Raw genomic sequence first — 23,439 nt, 5'->3', positions numbered from 1 at the left:
TAAACACATACCTTTTCAATAAAAACCGAGAAACTATACATGTAAGTAATTTAGCATATGGCCTTTTTGCAGATTATACATCCAATATCAAAGCCATTTTTGAAATTTAGAATGCAGTTTAGTTTACTCAACTTTTTGTTATAGTGCATAAGGGAGACACTAATATAGAATGTCTATCACAAAAAGAGCATTTTCTTTTTTATCGGAGTGTGTTTATATATGTCTTTTGTTGTTCTGATGGTGTCGTTGGGTTACAAGTTTCTAGCATCAATTTAAACTAAGGTCAGTTTGATGGTTCAGTTATTTCCTAAAACCCATCAAAGGAGAATGTAATATTTTCCGCCCCTTCTGTGTGTTTTGGGAAGGAAAAAAAAAGGAAGACATTTGCATTGCATTTATCTGGCAGTGTCTATTTTCTTTAAAGCAGACTGGCAGCTTCCTTTTTCTGTTTTTGTGTTTCCTGAGTTTAGGGCTCTTCTAAAACGTGTGTTCCATCGGCAGACCTCTGCTCCAACTATGTATTTTTGTTTGACTATTGATAACGGGCTTCTCTTTCAGTACCATAAGGACTGATAACACTTTGCCAAGAAAAACTAGACATACCTAGAAAAGGTTAAATATATTTTTTCCCGAACAAATTAACATGCACTACTCTGATAAATAATCATGTGTATATTTCTTTAGCAGAGTATTTATTGTCATGTGGTTGATGTTTTATGTGGACCCCAGGAAAAGTAACTGAAAACCAATGGCGATCCTAATTAACTACACGATGTTGGAAGTGATCGCTCTCGTTTTGTTTAGCGGAATGAATACACCCAGTAGTTCCGGTTCATCTTTGCTGGACAACAAAAATGGCGTCCTTGACGAACGAAGAAAGCGTGAGTGAAGCGCATTCGGGGAAAAAGTCTAAAAATATTAAAAGCCAAGGTAATACAACAGTATTGTCAAACATCGGAAACACACATTGTTAGTTCTAAATATCCCACGTTTCTTGTTAAATGAGACAGAAACTAGATATTATTTTGTAAAGTTAGCTTGCTGGTGGACGGTCAACTTAGATCCGCATGCTTTGAGTTGCTAGTGTAGACAACGTAACATGCTGTGTTACTCTAGCTGTGTGTCATGTTAGTTTATGATACGGTATCTTTACAGTCTTAAGCAACAATGTATTATTCGTTTATTCTAATTAGCTGCTTGCTGACTACAAGCTATATCGATTTATTAATATTACGAGCGAATCTTCAATCCATTGGAATTTTGTCAAATGCCTTAACGCTCTGTACAAGGAAGGACTATTAAGGTTTATATTCAAAGAAAAATAGGATTCGAGGTTGTTGTTCTCATGAAGCCAGCTGTGGTCCATACGTTCAGCTGAGAACCAAAGATGTTAACTAGCCAACTAAAGTGAGCTTCTTCTCTTCTCTATTTTTAGTAGATGAATCTCAGCTCTTGACTGTGCCTGACGGATGGAAGGAGCCAGCTTTCACAAAAGATGACAACCCCAAAGGCCTACTGGAGGAGAGCAGTTTCGCTACTCTTTTTCCCAAGTACAGAGAAGCATACCTGAAAGAGTGCTGGCCACTTGTGCAAAATGCGCTAGGCGACTCAGTAAGTTCAGACTAAAGGGATAATATGGAATTTGAACAATAGGAGTTCCCCCGCTATAGTGGTAAAAAGTGGAGGGACGAGGCTCAAAATGTTACCAGTCCTAAATTAATAGACAGGACTACACACAAGAACCGACAAACTATGACTTGAAACATTTGAGTAAACCAGTTCAACAGAGGTCAGGAATAAATAATGATCTGCTGTTTTCTGTGTATGGTAGGCAACAAGTAAGGTTTAATAATCTTCCTCTAGATTCCCGCACTCTTTAAACTCCCCAGGAAAAAAGTTGTCATTCTTCTTTCATCTCTTACTTACAGCACATCAAGGCTACCCTGGACTTGATCGAGGGCAGCATCACTGTTTGCACCACCAAAAAGACCTTTGACCCCTTTGCCATCATAAGAGCAAGGGACCTCATCAAGCTCTTGGCCAGAAGTGTTCCATTTGAGCAGGTTGGCCATTAATCCTGAGATAATCGTCTTAAGCCGCGGCGTAAATGTAACAACTCTCTGGGTAACGGTGCCTTTGGTTGAGTGATGTTTCTCACCTGCTGCTTGTAGGCTGTGCGGATACTGGAGGACGAAGTGGCGTGTGACATCATTAAAATTGGTACCCTTGTCAGGAACCGTGAACGGTTTGTGAAGAGAAGACAGAGACTCATCGGCCCCAAAGGATCCACGCTGAAGGCAAGTCTCCCACCGTGCAACCAGAGATCACTGTTCAGTGTCTGTAAAATCAGCAGATCAACGCTTCCGATTTACATAACACAGTAAAAGTGTATAATTGGTGTAAAAGTACAGAACGTATGTGCTTTCGCAGTATGTATGTTGATGTGTACAGGTGAGTTGTGGTATGAAGGAGAAGGTAGCCTACTGCCTGTTTAAGTCGCGCTGGTATAGAACATCTACTTAAAACAGTGTGTACAATGTAAATAGAGCCCAATGTCATTTTTGTTTAGTTATACTGGTGGCAGTTGCATTTTTTTAATTAGGTAGCGTGTTTGTTAATGTCCGGAATGTGATCACAGAGGTTGTTGTGCCTGTGAGCACGTTGAGTCTAACTGGTTTCTCCGCCAGGCGTTGGAGCTGCTGACGAACTGCTACGTCATGGTGCAGGGGAACACTGTGTCCGCCATAGGTCCCTTCAACGGCCTCAAGGAGGTGAGCCTGGTTCTAATCCACCAGGGCTGTTACCGAAATGACCTTACCGAAATTCTGTTATCTGGTTACATGTACTAGTTTTTTGTCTTTGATCACTTAAATTCAGAAAGGATCGTTTGTTTATTTTCTCTTTCTGGGAGACTACATTTTATCTGTACACGTCTTCTACTTTCTTACAAAGGTACGGAAGGTTGTTTTGGATACCATGAAGAACATCCACCCCATCTACAATATCAAGGTAATTGATTGGTCTTAAGATGTCCAATAAGGGGGAGACTAGTGCCCTGTACATGTTTCTGTTACTCTTGTCATAGTTCTTAGAAAACCTGAAGTCATCAGTGTTCTGTGCTCTAACAGAATATTGCCTATCCTTCTAACACCACAGAGAAAGAACGTAGGTTTGGATGTTCTCAAGATAGCGTTGTGAATTATGTACTTTTTGTTTTAGCTGACTGGTGTGCGCATGTTTTAAAACAAGATCCTCTGCTTCAGTCATTCATGCAGTTGATATCATTTCATTATTAATGCACCGAGTCAATCTGTTGAAATGCTTTCACCCTCTTCACAAATGCCACCACTTGTTTGGGGCGATCATAGACACTCATGATCAAGCGTGAGCTATCAAAGGACCCGGAGCTTCGGATGCAGAGCTGGGAACGCTTTCTGCCCAACTTCCGACACAAGAATCTCACCAAGCGCAAAGAGCCCAAGAAAAAGACTACAAAGAAGGAATACACTCCCTTCCCTCCACAGCAACCTGAGAGCCAGGTCAGTGGGCTGGAACTGCCACCGAAGGCCATAATGATGGCTGGAAAAAGTTGATCACTTATATTTTCCTGTGCCAAGTCAGTAAAAACACATCTTCATGTAGGCAGACTTACAATGCTATTTATTCAGTTGCAAGATAACAAAAAACTCTTCCTCAGGCTGTAACGTTACATACAACTCACAAAGCCTAACTTATATAGATATATCTGTCACATCCACCACTAAACCCGATGTACTTGATCTGTCACATCCACCACTAAACCCCATGTACTTGATCTGTCACATCCACCACTAAACCCCATGTACTTGATCTGTCACATTCATCCAAGTGTAATGGACACTTATTAATTAGTTAGATTTTGAAACAACACGTGATTTACAATAATTTGTGATTACTGTCCCTATAATGTTGCCTACCATTTGTAGCACCATTGTACCAAGTAACATTCTGAGCAGGTGTACAGAATAAAGGGGATTCTGTAGCAGGACTTCATTGAAACCTGTGTTTGTGGGTTTCCTGTTTTCTGTTCTTTTTAGATTGACAAGGAGCTGGCAACAGGAGAGTTCTTCCTTCGAGAGAGCGTTAAGAAGAGGAAGAAGCTAGAAGAGATCAAGGTACTGCTTCACCCTGGGGTTTGCTTTCTTGTTTAAATGTCGCCATTTGGGTTGGTACGCACGCAGTTTAAAAAAATATATTTATATGGGGCACACTTGCAAAAGACAATGTGTTTTTCAGGAAGTTTTTCCGGACCAAACATTTTTGATGAATTAATCCGACTTAAATCTATGCAGTGCTTAGTATTTGCATCACAATGTTAACCCTTCAAAGACAAAGACCCACGAAATAATAGACGTCGTTGTTTAGACTTCACCCCGAAAGTTCTTTCTTTGTACATTGTGAAGTAATTTAGTCAAAGCCTTTTCTCCTGTCTCTGATTTGTGTGTGTTTGACAGGTCAAACAAGCTGAGGTGTTAACCAAGAGGCAAGAGGAGCGAAACAAGGCCTTTATTCCTCCTAAGGAGAAACCTGTCATGAAAAGGATCAACAAAGGTACCTTTGAGTGCACTTTTCTCACCATTCTTTTGGAGAATTCTTAGCCCTTTTTTTTTTCACTCTCCATTTTCCCCAGTATTTCATTTATCTAAAATATTCATAGATTTCTCTGTTGATGAATGCAGTTAAACATACAGTTACTGTGAAATTATACATTATATGAAGTTGTTTGTTATACAGCAATATTTGGCCATTTAGTTTTTTCTGTAATCTTCTCTTTTAGTTCAAATCAAGTTCATGTATATGCTTTATAATATTTCTGCTTTTGGAAACACAGTTTGGCATGTTTCAAGCAAGTTTATTTACGCAAATGTAAAGGGGTTTTATTAGCATCTGTTTTGTTTTTCATTTCCGCCTGTTTTTGTAGCTCCCTCAGAATCCAAAATCGACATTGCGGCCATCAAGGCCAAGGTACAGAAAGCCAAGACCAAGAAGCTAGGAGCCCCTGTGGTAAACCCAGTCCCAGAAACCAACACTGGCAGTGACAAGAAGAAGAAGAAGAACAAGGGTTGACCTCGAACTGGACCACAGACAATATTCACTAATACCACGGACATAAAGGATGCCGGGTTTGACAGAACCTGTAATTCAGAACATTTATTTGTCGCGATGTGTGCTTTGATGTGGTGTTAATAGAATTTCCCCAATTCCTCACTGAGAATATCCTTCCTCACGGTTTCAATGATGAAGTGGATATATAATGCTTGTCAGCATTGGATCTGTAATGGTGTTAATCCTATAGGCCTGTGCCAATCCTTCCATCTTTTCCCGGGACAGTGGCTTAAAGACCGTATCCAGAGATGTACAGAATCTGGGTCATGTGGCGTATATTTCTTTTGTTTTCCTGTTAATCAGATCAATTTGTACATTTGAAATATGGATACTTATAAAGAGAGAACCAGCATCCTCTGAGGTTTATTTTATTAAAAAGTCTTTTACAATCCTACATAGCTACAGGCTTGGAGCAGCGTTGGTGACATTTTTTTATTTTGGCAGTTTGAACTGTTGATGTGTGATAAAAATGTGCAGATGAAGTTTTCCATTGACGTTAACGTGGAGGTGTTCAGGCTTCTGTGTCTTGGGAAGGCGTTTTAGTCAGTATTTGTCAGAAGTCATTTTCCTCTGTTGCCTAATTGATATGACTGGGGTAACATTTTGTTAGATGTTCCCTTTTAAAAAGGCTAGAAGCGGTTAAACAATACTTGTATTTGAATGTTACTTTGTTTGGCAATTGAGAAACCAATGGCAAACATGACCGCTGCAGCGTGTTTTAGAATCTGGGCTTCTGTTTTAGCACAGCACCTCTACTTTCCTGTCCCACAATGCATGCAACAATCTCAGCTATTCATAGAAAAACATGCTTGGGTAAAATCTGTGCACACCAAATGCTGTGACAAAGGTAAGGAGAAGAGCGGCGAACCGATTGGCCAATATGGCAATGCAGGAGGAACCACAGGTGGTCAGGGCTGGATCCCAGTCAGGGGTCCAGTTGTAACCTGTGGACAGGTGAGAGGTGAAGGCTCATGCAGGTAATAAAGAAGTAGCAAATAAGTAATTTAAAGGAGTTGACTTCAAACCTACTTTTTTGTTTGTCTCGCTCTGAATTGCCTGTAAACACAAAACATCTTAGCTGCATTTCTCGTGAATGGTGAAAAAAGGGGAGCGTTTGTGGTGGTGTGAGAATGTGTATGGAACATAAGATATATTGAGAAATTACAGTGTTCAGAAATTGAAAGTGGAAAATGTTTTGTAGTAGTACACATGTCAATACGTACAGATGTCTAGCCTCCTATTAACTGAGTTTTCTGAGTCCTTCACTTAATCCGTATTTGGTAGTATTATAGACTTGAGAATTAATTACAACGTTTTTACTATTCGTCTGACAAAGAAATTACAATGCCAGAGGTTGTGGGTTCAATTCCCACAGGGGACCAGGTAATGTATGCAATCAACAATGTAAGTTGCTCTGGAAAAGGGTGACGGCTAAATGACTCAAAAGTGATGAATTATTCATATTTTGCTGGGCCAAATAAATAGGTACGCCTATCAGATTTGTAAATGAAAAATGTTTGCTTCTTCCTGCTGATAGGGATTATACAACCTTTCTGTCTATCTATCTAGAAAGCAAATATATTTTATACAATCTGCCAATTCAGAGAGGCATTCCTCCATTGATGAATGTGCATCGTGCCCAGGTTTTTGCTTGCGAAAATCTACTTTTACCTCAAATGTTTTCTAATTGTTCTGGCAAGTTGATGTTCTTTCATACTGTAGGTTAATGTTTGCTACTGAGGGTGAGCAAGATTACTAGTTGTTTAATCAGGACTAGTAAACACAGTTTGGTTTAGTATCTGAAATGGCCCTTCCAGCAAATTATGTATTTGCATGGTTGTGGTGCCCAGATCTTTAGGGTTCAAGCCTGACATTTCTATTGATGCACTCTTGCTCAGCCAATATATATATAAATAAAGTGGTTTATTGCATTGGAAAGGGTTCTGATACTATGTTGCTGTGTGCTCTCGATCAGGTTTTCTTCAAGGGCCTCTCCGTGTATTGCTCTATTCATTTCTCCCTTATTTCTGACCAGTCTCCTGGAGAAGCATCTATGAAGCGTCCCCATAATATGATTCTTCCACCAGCATGCCTCATTGTAGGGATGGTATTAGCCAGTACCTTGTGTTCACCAGAAGTAGTGCATGGCATTCAGGCCTAATAGTTTGACTTTGGCCAGAGACTCTTCTTCCTCATGCTCTCAGACTCATTCAGGTAGCATGGCATATATGTTTCAGTCAAGAGTGGCTACCGTCTCGCCATTCTACCGTAAAGGCTTGATTGACGGAGGTTGTCCTTCTGGCACGTTCTTGGTCATCTCGCTGACCAAGGTTCTTCAAGCCTGTTTACTTACACTGAACGGCCAGCTCTGGGAAAGAGTCTTGGTGTTTCCAAACTACTTTGATTTTACAATGATTGAGCCTATGTAGGCCTGGGAACTTTCAGTGATTTAGAGTTCCTGTGAATTTATGGCCAGGTTTTTGCTCTGACATTCCCTGTGAAGTGTGCAACATTATACTGATGTGTGCCCTTCTAAATCATTTCCAATCAATCAAATAGGCTCAGGTGGGCTCCAAAGTTCTACAGAACTGAATACTTGAGAACATCACGTAAAAACAGTAAGTACATTGTCATTATGGGATATTGTTAATAAATTGATAGCAAAAATGTAATCAATTATGTATTAACTCCATTGTGAATAAAATAAAACAATGTGCAGAAAGGGAAGGTCTCTGAATACTTTCTGAAGGCACTGTATAGAACTCACGGCAGAGCTTGGCCTGGCATTGATTGTTTGTACCCTCACAAGCGCTGCATGCTGTCCCCGTTTGGTATGGTAACATCCCATTCATGTTCCCCCTGAAAAAAGCAATGCAAAAATACTTTAAAGAATTTAAAGAATATCATACTTTTTTGTAAACAGTGCAAACATTCCTTAGAATGTAATGTTGCATAATTCAGAAATCTGCTGCATAGGGTAAACCAGTGAAGACTGTATAAATGTGTATTTTGTGACTACAGATAAGTAGGCTACAAACATCTATATGCTAACGTGTATTTGGTCTGACTTACGCAGTGGCATAGTTGCAAACAAATATGGCTCCTATTTGTCCAGAAAAAGTAGTCTTGTCAACGCCATTCGGGCATATTTGGACAGCGCAACCAACCTTGTAGCTCGTTGCCCAAACAACCTGTGAACACAAGCAGAAATAATGTTTCCCTTAAATGTTTACATTTATCATTTATTTTAATAATATCTTAGTCATTTTAATGGGTTAAAGCAGTGATACTGCATTATACAGTACAGTGGGCTGTAAGACATGTTCAGTACCTGTGTGTAGTGTCCACACATTTTTCCTTGTTGACACACGTTGCTTTCATATTTGTAATATTGGTCTTCATTGACCCACAGGCGCATGGCTTTCATTACGGAGAACGTGGAGGGTGGAGCTCCTGCCCAGATGTTCTCTCCCACGGAGGAGAAGACCGGGTGGACCCGTCTGACATCTCTCAGGTAGATGTTGTGCTCAAAGACACAGTGCCTTGCCCAGGCTCTTGCCGTGACGGCCAAGCCCTCATCCCACGTCTTGAGGAGACAAGCAGACAAAACTGACTGTCACTGGTTTTCAAGCAAAATATCTTTGAAATAATCTTTGATGTGAAACTGACATACACTCTTCTGGGTGTGAGTGGCCTGTTCTTTTTTCTTGTGCTGACAAACGTAACAATAAGCCACTCACATTAATGAAAACAATACCAGTGTGAGCTATAACATTGTATGATTCATTGTCCTTTTGAATCTACAGTGTTGCGCATAGTCATTGCCTCACTGCTTACCATGTAGAGCATGTTACTGGCTGGTGGATTCACAGAGGAACGGTTGTCGTTGTGTATCCTCACACAGTCATTGATGAACTTCTCGTCAGTGATGTCAGGAAACGGGTTGTTCTCTGAGGATCCGAAATATGAGCCCAGGCATATCACAACCAGCAGAAATCCCTGCAAATGGGGCGGCCGCATGCTTCTTGTACTTATTGCACTAGAACAGGCACCAGATGTCTCACATCCTTTCTCCTTCCGCAGTAATGCAGCTGTCGTTCACAGGAACTGACACTGTCCTGGCTCATGACACTTTTTGACACCTACTTCATAAGGAAGTAGATGTCAAAACAACGTACATCACTTCAATGTGGCTATGCAATAGTTGGCAAGTAATGAAAGTAAAGCCTTGGTGATGGTGATATAAAACGCTTACAACAGAGTTTGAGAGCAGACAGTTTGGAAAGGAATTGTTGAGGTGGCTTGATGTTTTGGGGGAGGGGGTTTGATCACTACAATGTGTACTGAACACAGTTCAGATGGGTAAACAAAAATGTCTGCAGTCCTTAAGCTGATAGAACCTTTTCATTGTTTAACTTTGTTTGCAATGACTGCATTCATCATTCAAGCAACAGGGAATTCCATAATGTAGGATTGTGTCCCCATCTCAGAAAGCTATGGCCTTTGGGTTTCACCTGGAATTGTTTGTCTGGAACAAATACTTTCTAACCCATATGCTCACATTAACAAATAAAGTATGATAATACATACAAATATGATATAGGTGGAACTTTTTTTATTGGTTTGAATTAACTAGTCTTTTCTCACATTATAACATGGCGAAATACAGTCACAATCTGTTTTAGGAACACCAACTGAAAGCATTTCCCCTTTTATATTACTTCAACAAGCATGTCATCTTTGTGGTGGTCAAAATTCTGGCAGTAGAAAAGGGTGTGAGTCAAGCTCAGTCAAGTCTTTCTGTTTCCAGATTCTTAATCTGAAGCCACTAGCTGGGTGGTTCGTAGCTAGAATGTATTGTTGTGTTGAAATGAAGGTGTACGACTCCCCTTTGTTTGAGCCCCACTTATTGTTTGTGTTGTGTATTTTTGCATTCACTTTTGCTGAATTTCCTGAATTGTGCCGATACTTCTTGAGTTGACTGTGTGTATACATGTTGAGATAAATGAAGTTTAAATAATGCTGATTTAATAACCATGTATTCTTATGTTTTTGTTTTATTAAATTGTATGCTGCAGCCAGGTTAGGGAAATATGATTGAATACAATAACCATAAAAAGTTTAGTACTCCATACATTACACTCAGCCACACACACTCAGACTTTACACCTGGCTCAGATAGAGAGACAGGATTGAAACCCCACAATTAACATACAAATGAAACTGCCCCCTATACAGCACAAAGAGACCTTCTGTCTCCAGCCCCCTGATGTTCTAGTCTAGGTTAGGACAATATAATGTAAATTACTGTAACCTGGTTAAGATATCACACCTGTATGCAAAGAACCTGTTGATCTATGACCGAGCATGCCCTTCTTCAGCGAAAACAAAGAGATTCGTCCAACATGTCACCATGCCAACGAAGAGCCAATAAGGATGGGTTTTACTCACGAGAGTGAAAAGTTAGCACCCCTGTGGCGGGAGTATCAAAACCGATGTTCGATCTTTATTCGGGGCGAATATTTTGTGGAAGCTCGAGGGTTGAGCAAATATTTGACCGCTGCAGTGTATTTCATGTATTTTGACTTATCAATTCATATTAATAAATCTTTGTGCTAAATTTCAATTTGGACCGGAGCCTCGTCCTTCTTCAGAAATTCTGATACACGTAAAATTCTTAACATACACCATAACGGTTCCTTAATTAATATGATTACATGCTAAAGGTTTTCTTTAAGAATGACTGCAAAAAGCACCTCAGGTAGTAGCAGAACATCAATTATTTAATGGGAATTTGGTTGACAGCAGTTTGAAAAAGACACCATGAAGTAAGGGCAATTGATCATTAAAACATCTGAGCTACTCGTAGAAAAAGATGCTTGGGTAAAATCTGTGCACTTTTAAGGCTATGACAAAGGTAAGGAGAAGAGCCGCGATCCGAAGGGCCAATATGGCAATGCAGGAGGAACCACAGGTGGTCAGGTTGGGGTCCTCTGTTGCCAGAGAGGGGTCCCTGGTAGCCCGGACAGGGTCCCAGTCAGGGGTCCAACTGTAACCTATGGAGAGGTGAGAGGTGAAGGCCAATGTAATTAACGATTAACTGCACCATGGAAATAACTTTGATTAAGCAATTTGAATTCAAACCTACTTTTCAGTTGGTCTCGCTTTAGATCACCTGAAAAGAGAGATGATAATTTGGCAGCTGCATTTTTCATAAATGGTAAAACAGTATGGCGTTGCGATGAAAAATGCGGACTGTGTAGATATTACAAGAGGAAGGTGGTTTGGATTAGTAGAAACAGGCATTTATATACAGTTGTCTAGCATCCTGTTAGTGATGTTTGTGTGAAATGGTTTACTGATAGACACTCACGGCAGAGCTTGGCCTGGCATTGATTGTTTGTACCCTCACAAGCACTGCATGCTGTCCCCGTTTGGTATGGTAACAACCCATTCATGTTCCCCCTGAAAAAAGCAATGCAAAAATACTTCAAAGAATTTAAAGAATATCATACTTTTTTGTAAACAGTGCAAACATTCCTTAGAATGTAATGTTGCATAATTCAGAAAACTGCTGCATAGGGTAAACCAGTGAAGACTGTATAAATGTGTATTTTGTGACTACAGATAAGTAGGCTACAAACATCTATATGCTAATGTGTATTTGGTCTGACTTACGCAGTGGCATAGTTGCAAACAAATATGGCTCCTATTTGTCCAGAAAAAGTAGTCTTGTCGATGCCATTCGGGCATATTTGGACAGCGCAACCAACCTTGTAGCTCGTTGCCCAAACAACCTGTGAACACAAGCAGAAATACTGTTTCCCTTAAATGTTTACATTTATCATTTCTTTTAACAATATCTTAGTCATTTTAATGGGTTAAAGCAGTGATACTGCATTATACAGTACAGTGGGCTGTAAGACATGTTCAGTACCTGTGTGTAGTGTCCACACATTTTTCCTTGTTGACACACGTTGCTTTCATATTTGTAATATTGGTCTTCATTGACCCACAGGCGCATGGCTTTCATTACGGAGAACGTGGAGGGTGGAGCTCCTGCCCAGATGTTCTCTCCCACGGAGGAGAAGACCGGGTGGACCCGTCTGACATCTCTCAGGTAGATGTTGTGCTCAAAGACACAGTGCCTTGCCCAGGCTCTTGCCGTGATGGCCAAGCCCTCATCCCACGTCTTGAGGAGACAAGCAGACAAAACTGACTGTCACTGGTTTTCAAGCAAAATATCTTTGAAATAATCTTTGATGTGAAACTGACATACACTCTTCTGGGTGTGAGTGGCCTGTTCTTTCTTTCTTGTGCTGACAAACGTAACTATAAGCCACTCACATTTATGAAAACAATACCAGTGTGAGCTATAACATTGTATGATTCATTGTCCTTTTGAATCTACAGTGTTGCGCGTAGTCATTGCCTCACTGCTTACCATGTAGAGCATGTTACTGGCTGGTGGATTCACAGAGGAACGGTTGTCGTTGTGTATCCTCACACAGTCATTGATGAACTTCTCGTCAGTGATGTCAGGAAACGGGCTGTTCTCTGAGGATCCGAAATATGAGCCCAGGCATATCACAACCAGCAGAAATCCCTGCAAATGGGGCAGCCGCATGCTTCTTGTACTTATTGCACTAGAACAGGCACCAGATGTCTCACATCATTCCGCAGTAATGCAGCTGTCTTACACAGAAACTGACACTGTCCTGGCTCATGACACTTTTTGACACCTACTTCATAAGGGAGTAGGTGTCAAAACAACGTACATCACTTCAATGTGGCTATGCAATAGTTGGCAAGTAATGAAAGTAAAGCCTTGGTGATGGTGATATAAAACGCTTACAACAGAGTTTGAGAGCAGACAGTTTGGGAAAGGAATTGTTGAGGTGGCTTGATGTTTTGGGGGAGGGGGTTTGATCACTACAATGTGTACTGAACACAGTTCTGATGGGTAAACAAAAATGTCTGCAGTCCTTAAGCTGATAGAACCTTTTCATTGTTTAACTTTGTTTGCAATGACTGCATTCATCATTCAAGCAACAGGGAATTCCATAATGTAGGATTGTGTCCCCATCTCAGAAAGCTATGGCCTTTGGGTTTCACCTGGAATTGTTTGTCTGGAACAAATGCTTTCTAACCCATATGCTCACATTAACAAATAAAGTATGATAATACATACAAATATGATATAGGAGGAACTTTTTTTATTGGTTTGAATTAACAAGTCTTTTCTCACATTGTAACATGGGGAAATACAGTCACAATCTGTTTTAGGAACACCAACTGAAAGCATTTCCCCTTTTATATTACTTCAACAAGCATGTCATCTTTGTGGTGGTCAAAATTCTGGCAGTAGAAAAGGGTGTGAGTCAAGCTCAGTCAAGTCTTTCTGTTTCCAGATTCTTAATCTGAAGCCACTAGCTGGGTGGTTCGTAGCTAGAATGTATTGTTGTGTTGTAATGAAGGTGTACGACTCCCCTTTTTTTGAGCCCGACTTATCGTTTGTGTTGTGTATTTTTGCATTCACTTTTGCTGAATTTCCTGAATTGTGCTGATACTTCTTGAGTTGACTGTGTGCATACACCATAAGGGGTTCTTAATTAATATGATTACATGCTAAAGGTTTTCTTTAAGGATGACTGCAAAAAGCACCTCAGGTAGTAGCAGAACATCAATTGTTTAATGGGAATTTGGTTGACAGCAGTTTGAAAAAGACACCATGAAGTAAGGGCAATTGATCATTAAAACATCTGAGCTACTCGTAGAAAAAGATGCTTGGGTAAAATCTGTGCACTCCAAAGGCTGTGACAAAGGTAAGGAGAAGAGCCGCGAACCGAAGGGCCAATATGGCAATGCAGGAGGAACCACAGGTGGTCAGGTTGGGGTCCTCTGTGGCCAGAGAGGGGTCCCTGGTAGCCCGGACAGGGTCCCAGTCAGGGGTCCAACTGTAACCTATGGAGAGGTGAGAGGTGAAGGCCAATGTAATTAACGATTAACTGCACCATGGAAATAACTTTGATTAAGCAATTTGAATTCAAACCTACTTTTCAGTTGGTCTCGCTTTAGATCACCTGAAAAGAAAGATGATAATTTGGCAGCTGCATTTTTCATAATTGGTAAAACAGTATGGCGTTTCAGTATGACTGTGTAGATATTACAAGAGGAAGGTGGTTTGGATTAGTAGAAACAGGCATTTATATACAGTTGTCTAGCATCCTGTTAGTGATGTTTGTGTGAAATGGTTTACTGATAGACACTCACGGCAGAGCTTGGCCTGGCATTGATTGTTTGTACCCTCACAAGCACTGCATGCTGTCCCCGTTTGGTATGGTAACAACCCATTCATGTTCCCCCTGAAAAAAGCAATGCAAAAATACTTCAAAGAATTTAAAGAATATCATACTTTTTTGTAAACAGTGCAAACATTCCTTAGAATGTAATGTTGCATAATTCAGAAAACTCCTGCATAGGGTAAACCAGTGAAGACTGTATAAATGTGTATTTTGTGACTACAGATAAGTAGGCTACAAACATCTATATGCTAACGTGTATTTGGTCTGACTTACGCAGTGGCATAGTTGCAAACAAATATGGCTCCTATTTGTCCAGAAAAAGTAGTCTTGTCGATGCCATTCGGGCATATTTGGACAGCGCAACCAACCTTGTAGCTCGTTGCCCAAACAACCTGTGAACACAAGCAGAAATACTGTTTCCCTTAAATGTTTACATTTATCATTTATTTTAATAATATCTTAGTCATTTTAATGGGTTAAAGCAGTGATACTGCATTATACAGTACAGTGGGCTGTAAGACATGTTCAGTACCTGTGTGTAGTGTCCACACATTTTTCCTTGTTGACACACGTTGCTTTCATATTTGTAATATTGGTCTTCATTGACCCACAAGCGCATGGCTTTCATGACGGAGAACGTGGAGGGTGGAGCTCCTGCCCAGATGTTCTCTCCCACGGAGGAGAAGACCGGGTGGACCCGTCTGACATCTCTCAGGTAGATGTTGTGCTCAAAGACACAGTGCCTTGCCCAGGCTTTTGCCGTGATGGCCAAGCCCTCATCCCACGTCTTGAGGAGACAAGCAGACAAAACTGACAGTCACTGGTTTTCAAGCAAAATATCTTTGAAATAATCTTTGATGTGAAACTGACATACACTCTTCTGGGTGTGAGTGGCCTGTTCTTTCTTTCTTGTGCTGACAAACGTAACTATAAGCCACTCACATTTATGAAAACAATACCAGTGTGAGCTATAACATTGTATGTTCATTGTCCTTTTGAATCTACAGTGTTGCGTGTACTCATTGCCTTACTGCTTACCATGTAGAGCATGTTACTGGCTGGTGGATTCACAGAGGAACGGTTGTCGTTGTGTATCCTCACACAGTCATTGATGAACTTCTCGTCAGTGATGTCAGGAAACGGGCGGTTCTCTGAGGATCCGAAATATGAGCCCAGGCATATCACAACCAGCAGAAATCCCTGCAAATGGGGCAGTAGGGATGATTGAACTAGAACAGGCATCAGATATCTCACATCACTTTTCCTTCTGCAGTAATGCAGCTCGCAGCTGCACATAGGAACTTACTCCTTACTTGCAGACTACACCATTGGAGAGTCATAAGGAAGGAAATTGGTGCATGATCAGGAAGGAAATGCGATGTGCAAATGCTATTGTCTATGCAATAAACTGACAAGTAATGAAGGGAATGCAGGGGTTGGCAACGACATTGGGCCTAATTCCAAATTAGTTCAGAGCTAATATTCTGCAGGTTAGAATATAACTAACACTGCATTAAATAGCCTAAACTACACATTGATGTAGCATGTATCGGTACATAATACATTTGATGACAGTAAGTTGACATCATTTCCATCTCATTAAACTTTCATCACCAATGCAGGCTGATGATATGTCAGTGACAGCTCGTTTCCTAATCAGACCTTGAGCTTCTGGGCCGGTGTTTCCCAGTCCTGGTTTTGGGGACCCCAAGAGGTGCATGTTTTTGTTTTTGCTGTAGCACTCACCCACCTGATTCAAATTCAAAATGGGTTGTGTGTTCCAGGGCAACAGAAACGTGCACCCCTTGGGGTCCCCAGGACCAGGAAACACTGCTCTAGGGGGCTGTTTGATTCATAACCAATGAAATTGACCTTGATCTAAAATCAGCTGTTTTTTAAATCGTTCTGGATGGCTGTGTACCTGAAATTCATTCATGAGAGAAAACATTCTTATCAGCGGTTTTCATCTGTCAGCCTAAACTGTTTTATTTCTAAACTGCATAACTTTTAAGTAGAATCTGATAAACACTTTTATTGCTTGTGTATTCATCTGGGCAAACAGGGAAACTATGTAATGATAAAATATTTTACAAGCAATGTTGTTCATATAAGCTTTATTTTCTCATTATAACTTTAGGTTATCAATTTCACTATTATGACACAGAAATCGTAATCCTTCTGCAGTAATTTAATTAACCAATGACTGTTGATCTAGTTGCCAAATAACAAACAGGATTTACAGTAGATCAGAGTGGAGCAATTTATTTTTGTGGTCACGCACACCTAAATGCGCAAACGAAGGGCAGATTGTGGAGATATGGAGTGGTCCATTTGGTAAACGGTTTTCCTCTTTGCTCACGCAACGAAGCACACTCGCTAAAAGGGGACACTAGAGGGCATAATCAGCCCCTACATCACTGACAATTTTCACTCCCTCAACTTTAGGACACTACTACAAAAAGCTTAACAAGATTGCGCAAACGGAGGGCCGAGGGTGGAGTAGATGAAGGACGGGTTCATTTGGGACTTAAAGCTACAATGACTGTACAGCGGCCCTAGAGGCACACTGTGTGATTAGGAAAAACGACATGTTTAACATAATCTAAAAGGTGATAATAAAATAATATAGTGATTCGCAACTTAATGTAAAAAAGCCACAGCGTGATGTAAAATGCAAAAAGCAACAAACGGACCGTAACAAATCCCTCGCCTCGGTTGAGCAAGAAGATAAGGGTGCAAGGTACGGTTCGAATTACACCTTTCAACTCGTCATTGGCATTATACTGTTTTCGTAAAATATCTTTATATAATTGAAAAAATATCTAGGCTATTATATGACGTCGTTTTTACGAACTTCAAAAAATAATCTTGCAGTTTGAATTCCGTTAAAAATCGTTCGCGGTTGCACCACTGGATAACTTCGGATGTGGGCGGAACAAACGCTGGGGTTATTCCTTCCTCCAAACAAAACGTTCTATTTGCAAAAACGTGTGTGCTTCTATTTGACAATTTCAGGTAGGCTAAGTAACTCCCCGTGTTATCATTCTGCCAAACACAACGTAAGCTAAGAAACGTTTCGTCAAACAGAGCAGTTATTGGACACATTCAGGTAAGTACCGCCCTGTTTCGGCCAACTGAACTGAACGCAGAGGGGCCTTCCTGAACGTGTCCAATAGAAACGAAACGTTTATGGTATGAATGATGTCAAACAGCTGTAGGGGTGGGACAGTTTTCGTTTTAGTACCGTATTGAGATAGTTTATAATTTTAGGCCTAATATTATCATTTTGCCCTAGAAAGTGTAAGGATCAGTTGTTGAAGGCTCCAGTTCTTTTTTCGCTGTTTCTGTGCTTTCTGTTTCTGAAGAATATGGTTCTCTCATCGTCCCAACAAGTCGTTTTCGCATTTACGGCGGTGTTATTTGCGTTTGTTGTGTTCCCTAGAATGTTCGGCGTAGGATCCGGAGCGAAGGAAACAAGAGGTTTTGATGCACGCTACAACAGAAAAGGTAGTGTGATATGTTTTAACAACTATGCCAGTTGTCAATGTGTAATACGTAAAGGACTAGCTAGCCTATGCAATGTTAGCCCTTCAATGTATTGTTGCCGAACATGCCTGTCGATATATTTTTAACAGTACTATTATCAGTATGGACATTACTTAGGACGTGATGTATCTATTTATTTAAGAGTAAGCCTAATGGTCACCTGTAACAAGACACCATTACTTTTAATCTGATACATAACTACTAAATCGTAATTTTCTTTCTTTCTGTGTTATTTTCCAGCTGGTCCTGGGCCAGGTCCGGCTGCAGTTAGGGGGCAGCCGGTCCACATAAGCTCCGCGGGCGACATGAACAAAGCTCAGACAGTTGAGAACATGCAGCAGATGAAGATGATGATGGAGCAGGAGATGAAGGGTGACAAATACAAAACCAACAGCAACAAGGGCTATGTGTTCACGTTGATGCCTCTTTACGCCATCGGGGTTGGCCTTTTTGCAGCTTACAAATTCCTGAAGGTATGGACTGTAGAAGGCTATGCCCCTTTTAAAAATACAAGTGTGATGGGGTTGATTGGAGATATGTCTAAACAAACACATAGCTGAACTGAAACGCAGGGAAAGTTATTTTTAATCAGAGCAAAGGATATCATTACAGATAGAGCACCCTCTAATGAGGATAGGAAACACGCTTGTTCAGTTTTTCCATCTCCATCATACTCCCTCCTCTGTCCACCAGATCAAATCTGCAGACGACTCTCAAGCCCAAAAGAACGTGGCTACCAAAGGCGCCAAGAAGTCTGAGGAGACAGGTGTGCCCCTATGATCTGTTTACCTACTGTTGTTTTATTTCACACATCATGTGGTGGTTTGTTTTGAAATTGTAGTTTCTCCCTTTTAGAAAATCAGCTCAACGAGCTGGAGCAGAGGCTAGCACAAACAGAGAAGATGCTCAACTCCATTCTCACCCAACTTGACCCACTGACAAGTTGGTAAGTCAGCAAACCTATAGCCAACTCGCCACGAGGTACGGCGCTTCAGTTGGGTTTTATCTTACTGTGTAAATATGGTTTTGTTAATGTAACCCCATGTAACAAGAAACCAAGTTCTTTGTGACTGAGACCAGTTTGTCTGGATTAGGTTGTAACAGCAGTTCATTAGGTCATGTTCACCAAACTGTTGCCAGTACTGGATCTACTGGCTTGTTATCTTAAATACCATTTGCAATCTAAATTCTGATGGTATTTCCCCCAGAATGTATACTTTTGATGACAGTTTCCATAATCTAAGAATGAAATAAACCTCTGAAATTGTTGCAAAATTTGGGGGTCTGGAAACAAGTATTTGAAATGTGGTTGGAAAGGAGCGGTTAGATCAGATTTCTGTCGGATGTTACATTTTAAAAAAAAAAACACCCTATTAAATACGTAGCATGGCCTGGTGTTAACGGCCTAGATTCTCAGTGTGCTCACCTCTTGTTCTGCTGGCCTTTTCTCATCCCCTATAGTGTCAAGTCAGTGGCCCAGGAGCAGAAGAACGAGATCATGTCCCAGCTCCAGTCCATTCGCCATCTGATGAAGAAAAGAGGAATGGACTGTCCCCCTCTGAACATTGAAGGTATGTGCCTCTTCTTCACCGTCACTGCTGGGGCATGTTCATTATTCATTAACTGACAGAAAAAGACCAAGAGGGGATAACAAAAAGTGTCTAAGTCTCAGGTGCAATTGTCATGGCTGTTTATAGAAAAGTATAGCGTTTAAGGAATGGTACTCGACATTTTGGTTTAACTGTCTGTGTTGAAGGTAGATTTCTTTGTCTGTGTACTACTTGAACCATGTGAGTAGGACAACTGGTCTCTACAAATGATCACACGTATTGAATTACACCCTTTTGTGGCCAGTAGCACATTCAAAATAAACCGGATCCGTTGAGAGAGATAGATGTTTGTCTTGACTGAAGAAACCGTGTCTGGTTCATTCCGTTAAAAACGCCTTGACGCGTGTGCCGTATCTTTCCACGACATCGCACGCACCTGTCCTGGAATGGGGCGGACGTTTCACCGTGGCTCCGGTGCACGGTCGCAGTCATTGCCTGTGTCCGTCTTTCAGAGCCGCAGTGCGAGCAGAACCTAGATGACCTCATCGAGTCTCTGGCGGCCCGTGATGACACGCGGCCAGAGGTGGCCACCTGTGCCGCGGGTGGACAAGGTGACGTCGGGAAAGGGGAGGAACCAGAGTTAGGCCACCGCCCACGGCACCGGTCCAAATCCAAGGACACGTCTGCAGTGACGGGTGACGGAGGGGCACGGCTGCGTCACACTGAGGCGGAGGAGGAGGAGGGTGGCGATGAAGATGACAGTGAGCTCATGCCCTCATTGGAGGATTGTGATGAGACAAACATTGAGGACATAGTGGTAGGCGAGAGCTTTCCAGAAGAAATACCTGCAACTGGTCTCAGACGACGCAACAGACTTGAATGACAGTCTTTTAAATGGGTAATTTATTGAACACATTTTTTTTTGGGGGGGGTTGCAGTTGAATAAGAGAGCACAGTTATGGATATGAAATGATTTTGTGTAAGGTTGTCAAAAAAAGGTCCCCCATGCAATGCTTACTTAGCAAGGCAATGTTCCCTACATAGCAAGGCAATGTTCCCTACATAGCAAGGCAATGTTCCCTACATAGCAAGGCAATGTTCCCTACATAGCAAGGCAATGTTCCCTACATAGCAAGGCAATGTTCCCTACTTAGCAAGGCAATGTTCCCTACTTAGCAAGGCAATGTTCCCTACATAGCAAGGCAATGTTCCCTACATAGCAAGGCAATGTTCCCTACATAGCAAGGCAATGTTCCCTACATAGCACGGCAATGTTCCCTACATAGCACGGCAATGTTCCCTACATAGCACGGCAATGTTCCCTACATAGCACGGCAATGTTCCCTACATAGCACGGCAATGTTCCCTACATAGCAAGGCAAGGTTCCCTACATAGCAAGGCAAGGTTCCCTACATAGCAAGGCAAGGTTCCCTACATAGCAAGGCAAGGTTCCCTACATAGCAAGGCAAGGTTCCCTACATAGCAAGGCAAGGTTCCCTACATAGCAAGGCAAGGTTCCCTACATAGCAAGGCAATGTACCCTACATAGCAAGGCAATGTACCCTACATAGCAAGGCAATGTACCCTACATAGCAAGGCAATGTACCCTACATAGCAAGGCAATGTACCCTACATAGCAAGGCAATGTACCCTACATAGCAAGGCAATGTACCCTACATAGCAAGGCAATGTACCCTACATAGCAAGGCAATGTACCCTACTTAGCAAGGCAATGTACCCTACTTAGCAGGGCAAGGTTCCCTCCTTAGCAAGGGTAGGTTCCCTACTTAGCAAGGCATGTGCAGGGCTAGGGCTGACACCTCACAAAGAAAATCCCTAAAAGCCTAACTCCAAAAGCCTTTGAGTTGGGTTGAAGAGTTTTCCCTAAACAGGAGGTCGGAGCCCCCCCCCCCCCCCCCCCCCCCCATTTTTTACTTCATAGGCACCTTTTAAATTGTTTTTTTATGTGATTGCTGCTCAGAAGCCCATTAGGTTGCCATCTTTTACACTCGTGTCCCTGAAATTCCAACAGCATGACTCTGTGTGTTGTTGCTATGCAATCCTGCAACTGGAATCTGTGTGGCACAAAATAGTTCAGATAATTATGTCAAACATAGTAAATTATAAATATCTACATTTAGATTTTTTGCACTAAGCTTGTGAACTTGGTCCTGTGTGTTTTGTGTATCTTATGCATGTTTTTATCTCTGCGACAAAAGAGTTTCGGGGTTACACGTTTTTAGTTTTTACCGGGAGATGACAGTCATTAACGTATCGATTACTTAGACGTGGTCTAATTCATTGGCATTCCGATAATCATGGTCCCTTTTTGTAGTTCAGATTTAGCTCTGTGTTTTAGACAACGCGACTTTGTTTTCGATTTGATTGTACATTGTCTTTGTTACCTTTTTTTAATGCAAGTCTGTTATGCGATGATCTGCCTTTGGTTGTGGTTGATCGAGCAGTTAGCCTTTGGTTAGCACCAATCCAGTGAAACTACAGTGACACCACAGGATGTTCATGCGCCATATCTCACCTGTGTGGAAATAGAGCTGTAGCAGTCAACCAGTGGTATCACCTGCTCATTACATGGTGCACTAGTTTTGACCGGAGTCCACAGGACTAGTGAGAAGTAGACGCTGGTGCCATTTACAATTTATTTCCTTTTTTTTTTTTTTGCCTTTTTTCTTCTGTGTTATCAGGGTTGGGGACACAACTGAATTAGAAATTCATGGATTAAGTTGATTTAAATGTAATTTTTGTTTTACAAGTTGTGGAGTTTTGGAATTGAATTAATGAAACTATGTATTGGAATTTCATTTCAATGTGAAATATTTAGTTTTTCTCATTTAATTTCTATTTAATATAGTTAGACTTGTATTTTTATTTTTACTCATTTGCAATTCCATATTTTCTAGATGATGGAATTAATGCAGAAATCTGTCCAGAGAAAAGAGACTGTCTAAAGAATTACAAAATTAGCCTGAATTGAATCAATGAAAGACTTTTCATTTTATTGAATTTGTGAAATCAACCCCAACCCTGCTTGTGATGATTATAACATATAGAAACACTGCAATGTTGGTCTGTTTGGTTATTTGTGGTATTTTATTTATTGTGTGTAGCTATGCCCTGGAATATGCATCTGAGGACATTTGAAATACAGTAGCAAATGCTATGCCTTACCAGAAAATGTACTTGTAATGTGGCTACTGCTTTTTTGTGAGAATTCACTTTTTCATGATTTTGTTGGATTACTTGATTTGCAGTATATCAGTCTGCCCTCTGTCATACTTGTGGTCGTAAAGTTAAGTACATCACGAAGGCACTATATACTGTAATATATAAGAATAAAGTGGACAGCCCAGTGTGCCATTGTCCTTTGTATACAGCAGATGGCACCAGAAGAACACAATACTGAATGTCATTTTGTTTTATTTAAGAAAAACAGACACTGGTAGCACAGGGCTTTTCACAGGAAAGTAAGAATGTGTATTTTTCTCAGACAGGACATACAAAAATAGAGCGAAGAAGAAGGTCAGAAAGAAACGAGACACAATAATCAAAGTCAGAGACTGGACACCAGTCAGACATTGTAGTCCAAGATGTTGCTTGTTCAGTGGTCTAACCAGCTCAGCCCTGTAGTCAGAATGGCATTGCTGTGATTAATCAGAATAATTAACTTTATTCTTTTAACAAATGAAAAAACGCTACCAAAGGCTAAAATCCCTAAAAACATATTAAGCTATTATGTAGACCCAATGTAGCCTGCATGTTGGAGCTCAGAATGAGAACCCAAAATAGTTTTATTGCCAACTAAGTTTCACAACAAGCTAGGGATTTTTTTCTGCTCTGTGGGTTCAGCTGTTTTGTACTAAAGATGTGTTGTGAA

The 23,439-nt window shown here is 41.0% G+C and overlaps 5 protein-coding genes across 5 annotated transcripts; 2 read left to right on the top strand and 3 right to left on the bottom strand.

The window, feature by feature from the left end:
* Positions 1–811: 811 nt before the first annotated feature.
* On the top strand, positions 812–6,148 carry krr1 (KRR1 small subunit processome component homolog). Its single transcript, XM_010887274.5, has 10 exons — positions 812–930; positions 1,436–1,611; positions 1,929–2,063; positions 2,172–2,297; positions 2,688–2,771; positions 2,953–3,009; positions 3,369–3,539; positions 4,077–4,154; positions 4,494–4,590; positions 4,961–6,148. The coding sequence occupies exons 1-10, from the start codon at positions 855–857 to the stop codon at positions 5,104–5,106; spliced, it is 1,146 nt and encodes a 381-aa protein (XP_010885576.4). The 5' UTR covers positions 812–854; the 3' UTR covers positions 5,107–6,148.
* On the bottom strand, positions 5,492–9,241 carry glipr1a (GLI pathogenesis-related 1a). Its single transcript, XM_029117168.2, has 6 exons — positions 8,983–9,241; positions 8,477–8,731; positions 8,218–8,336; positions 7,913–8,004; positions 6,175–6,201; positions 5,492–6,089 (listed from the first exon to the last, which is right to left on the bottom strand). The coding sequence occupies exons 1-6, from the start codon at positions 9,163–9,165 to the stop codon at positions 5,935–5,937; spliced, it is 831 nt and encodes a 276-aa protein (XP_028973001.1). The 5' UTR covers positions 9,166–9,241; the 3' UTR covers positions 5,492–5,934.
* A 1,664-nt stretch (positions 9,242–10,905) lies between these two features.
* On the bottom strand, positions 10,906–12,844 carry LOC109614993 (GLIPR1-like protein 1). The gene is made up of 6 exons (XM_029116916.2): positions 12,590–12,844; positions 12,083–12,337; positions 11,824–11,942; positions 11,519–11,610; positions 11,294–11,320; positions 10,906–11,201 (listed from the first exon to the last, which is right to left on the bottom strand). Exons 1-6 carry the CDS (start codon positions 12,770–12,772, stop codon positions 11,005–11,007), a joined length of 873 nt encoding a protein of 290 aa, XP_028972749.2. The 5' UTR covers positions 12,773–12,844; the 3' UTR covers positions 10,906–11,004.
* A 500-nt stretch (positions 12,845–13,344) lies between these two features.
* Positions 13,345–15,782, bottom strand: LOC114828717 (glioma pathogenesis-related protein 1-like). Its single transcript, XM_029116915.2, has 6 exons — positions 15,489–15,782; positions 14,983–15,237; positions 14,724–14,842; positions 14,419–14,510; positions 14,202–14,228; positions 13,345–14,109 (listed from the first exon to the last, which is right to left on the bottom strand). The coding sequence occupies exons 1-6, from the start codon at positions 15,744–15,746 to the stop codon at positions 13,913–13,915; spliced, it is 948 nt and encodes a 315-aa protein (XP_028972748.2). The 5' UTR covers positions 15,747–15,782; the 3' UTR covers positions 13,345–13,912.
* A 1,863-nt stretch (positions 15,783–17,645) lies between these two features.
* On the top strand, positions 17,646–22,917 carry ccdc107 (coiled-coil domain containing 107). Its single transcript, XM_010887275.5, has 6 exons — positions 17,646–17,957; positions 18,237–18,469; positions 18,690–18,762; positions 18,852–18,942; positions 19,458–19,567; positions 20,059–22,917. The coding sequence occupies exons 1-6, from the start codon at positions 17,819–17,821 to the stop codon at positions 20,427–20,429; spliced, it is 1,017 nt and encodes a 338-aa protein (XP_010885577.2). The 5' UTR covers positions 17,646–17,818; the 3' UTR covers positions 20,430–22,917.
* The last annotated feature ends 522 nt before the right edge of the window (positions 22,918–23,439 follow it).

Source organism: Esox lucius, chromosome 23 (assembly GCF_011004845.1).
Source record: "Esox lucius isolate fEsoLuc1 chromosome 23, fEsoLuc1.pri, whole genome shotgun sequence".
Taxonomy (NCBI): Eukaryota; Metazoa; Chordata; class Actinopteri; order Esociformes; family Esocidae; genus Esox; species Esox lucius.
The sequence above is the reverse complement of the archived record's forward strand: the minus strand, read 5'-3'. Positions and strand labels throughout refer to the sequence as shown.

Excerpts from the sequence above, each read along its gene's own strand:
- LOC109614993 (XM_029116916.2), bottom strand. The coding sequence starts at position 12,772 with ATGCGGCTGCCCCATTTGCAGGGATTTCTGCTGGTTGTGATATGCCTG. Across the intron at positions 11,611-11,823 it reads GTTTGCAACTATGCCACTGC|GGGGAACATGAATGGGTTGT; the intron begins GTAAGTCAGACC and ends TGCTTTTTTCAG. Across the intron at positions 11,202-11,293 it reads AAAGCGAGACCAACTGAAAA|GTTACAGTTGGACCCCTGAC; the intron begins GTAGGTTTGAAT and ends ACCTCTCCATAG.
- ccdc107 (XM_010887275.5), top strand. The coding sequence starts at position 17,819 with ATGGTTCTCTCATCGTCCCAACAAGTCGTTTTCGCATTTACGGCGGTG. Across the intron at positions 18,763-18,851 it reads CAAGAAGTCTGAGGAGACAG|AAAATCAGCTCAACGAGCTG; the intron begins GTGTGCCCCTAT and ends TCTCCCTTTTAG. Across the intron at positions 19,568-20,058 it reads TCCCCCTCTGAACATTGAAG|AGCCGCAGTGCGAGCAGAAC; the intron begins GTATGTGCCTCT and ends TCCGTCTTTCAG.
- krr1 (XM_010887274.5), top strand. The coding sequence starts at position 855 with ATGGCGTCCTTGACGAACGAAGAAAGCGTGAGTGAAGCGCATTCGGGG. Across the intron at positions 1,612-1,928 it reads AAAATGCGCTAGGCGACTCA|CACATCAAGGCTACCCTGGA; the intron begins GTAAGTTCAGAC and ends TCTTACTTACAG. Across the intron at positions 2,772-2,952 it reads CCTTCAACGGCCTCAAGGAG|GTACGGAAGGTTGTTTTGGA; the intron begins GTGAGCCTGGTT and ends TTTCTTACAAAG.
- LOC114828717 (XM_029116915.2), bottom strand. The coding sequence starts at position 15,746 with ATGTGCAGCTGCGAGCTGCATTACTGCAGAAGGAAAAGTGATGTGAGA. Across the intron at positions 14,511-14,723 it reads GTTTGCAACTATGCCACTGC|GGGGAACATGAATGGGTTGT; the intron begins GTAAGTCAGACC and ends TGCTTTTTTCAG. Across the intron at positions 14,110-14,201 it reads AAAGCGAGACCAACTGAAAA|GTTACAGTTGGACCCCTGAC; the intron begins GTAGGTTTGAAT and ends ACCTCTCCATAG.
- glipr1a (XM_029117168.2), bottom strand. The coding sequence starts at position 9,165 with ATGCGGCCGCCCCATTTGCAGGGATTTCTGCTGGTTGTGATATGCCTG. Across the intron at positions 8,337-8,476 it reads TGTGTGGACACTACACACAG|GTTGTTTGGGCAACGAGCTA; the intron begins GTACTGAACATG and ends TTGTGTTCACAG. Across the intron at positions 8,005-8,217 it reads GTTTGCAACTATGCCACTGC|GGGGAACATGAATGGGATGT; the intron begins GTAAGTCAGACC and ends TGCTTTTTTCAG.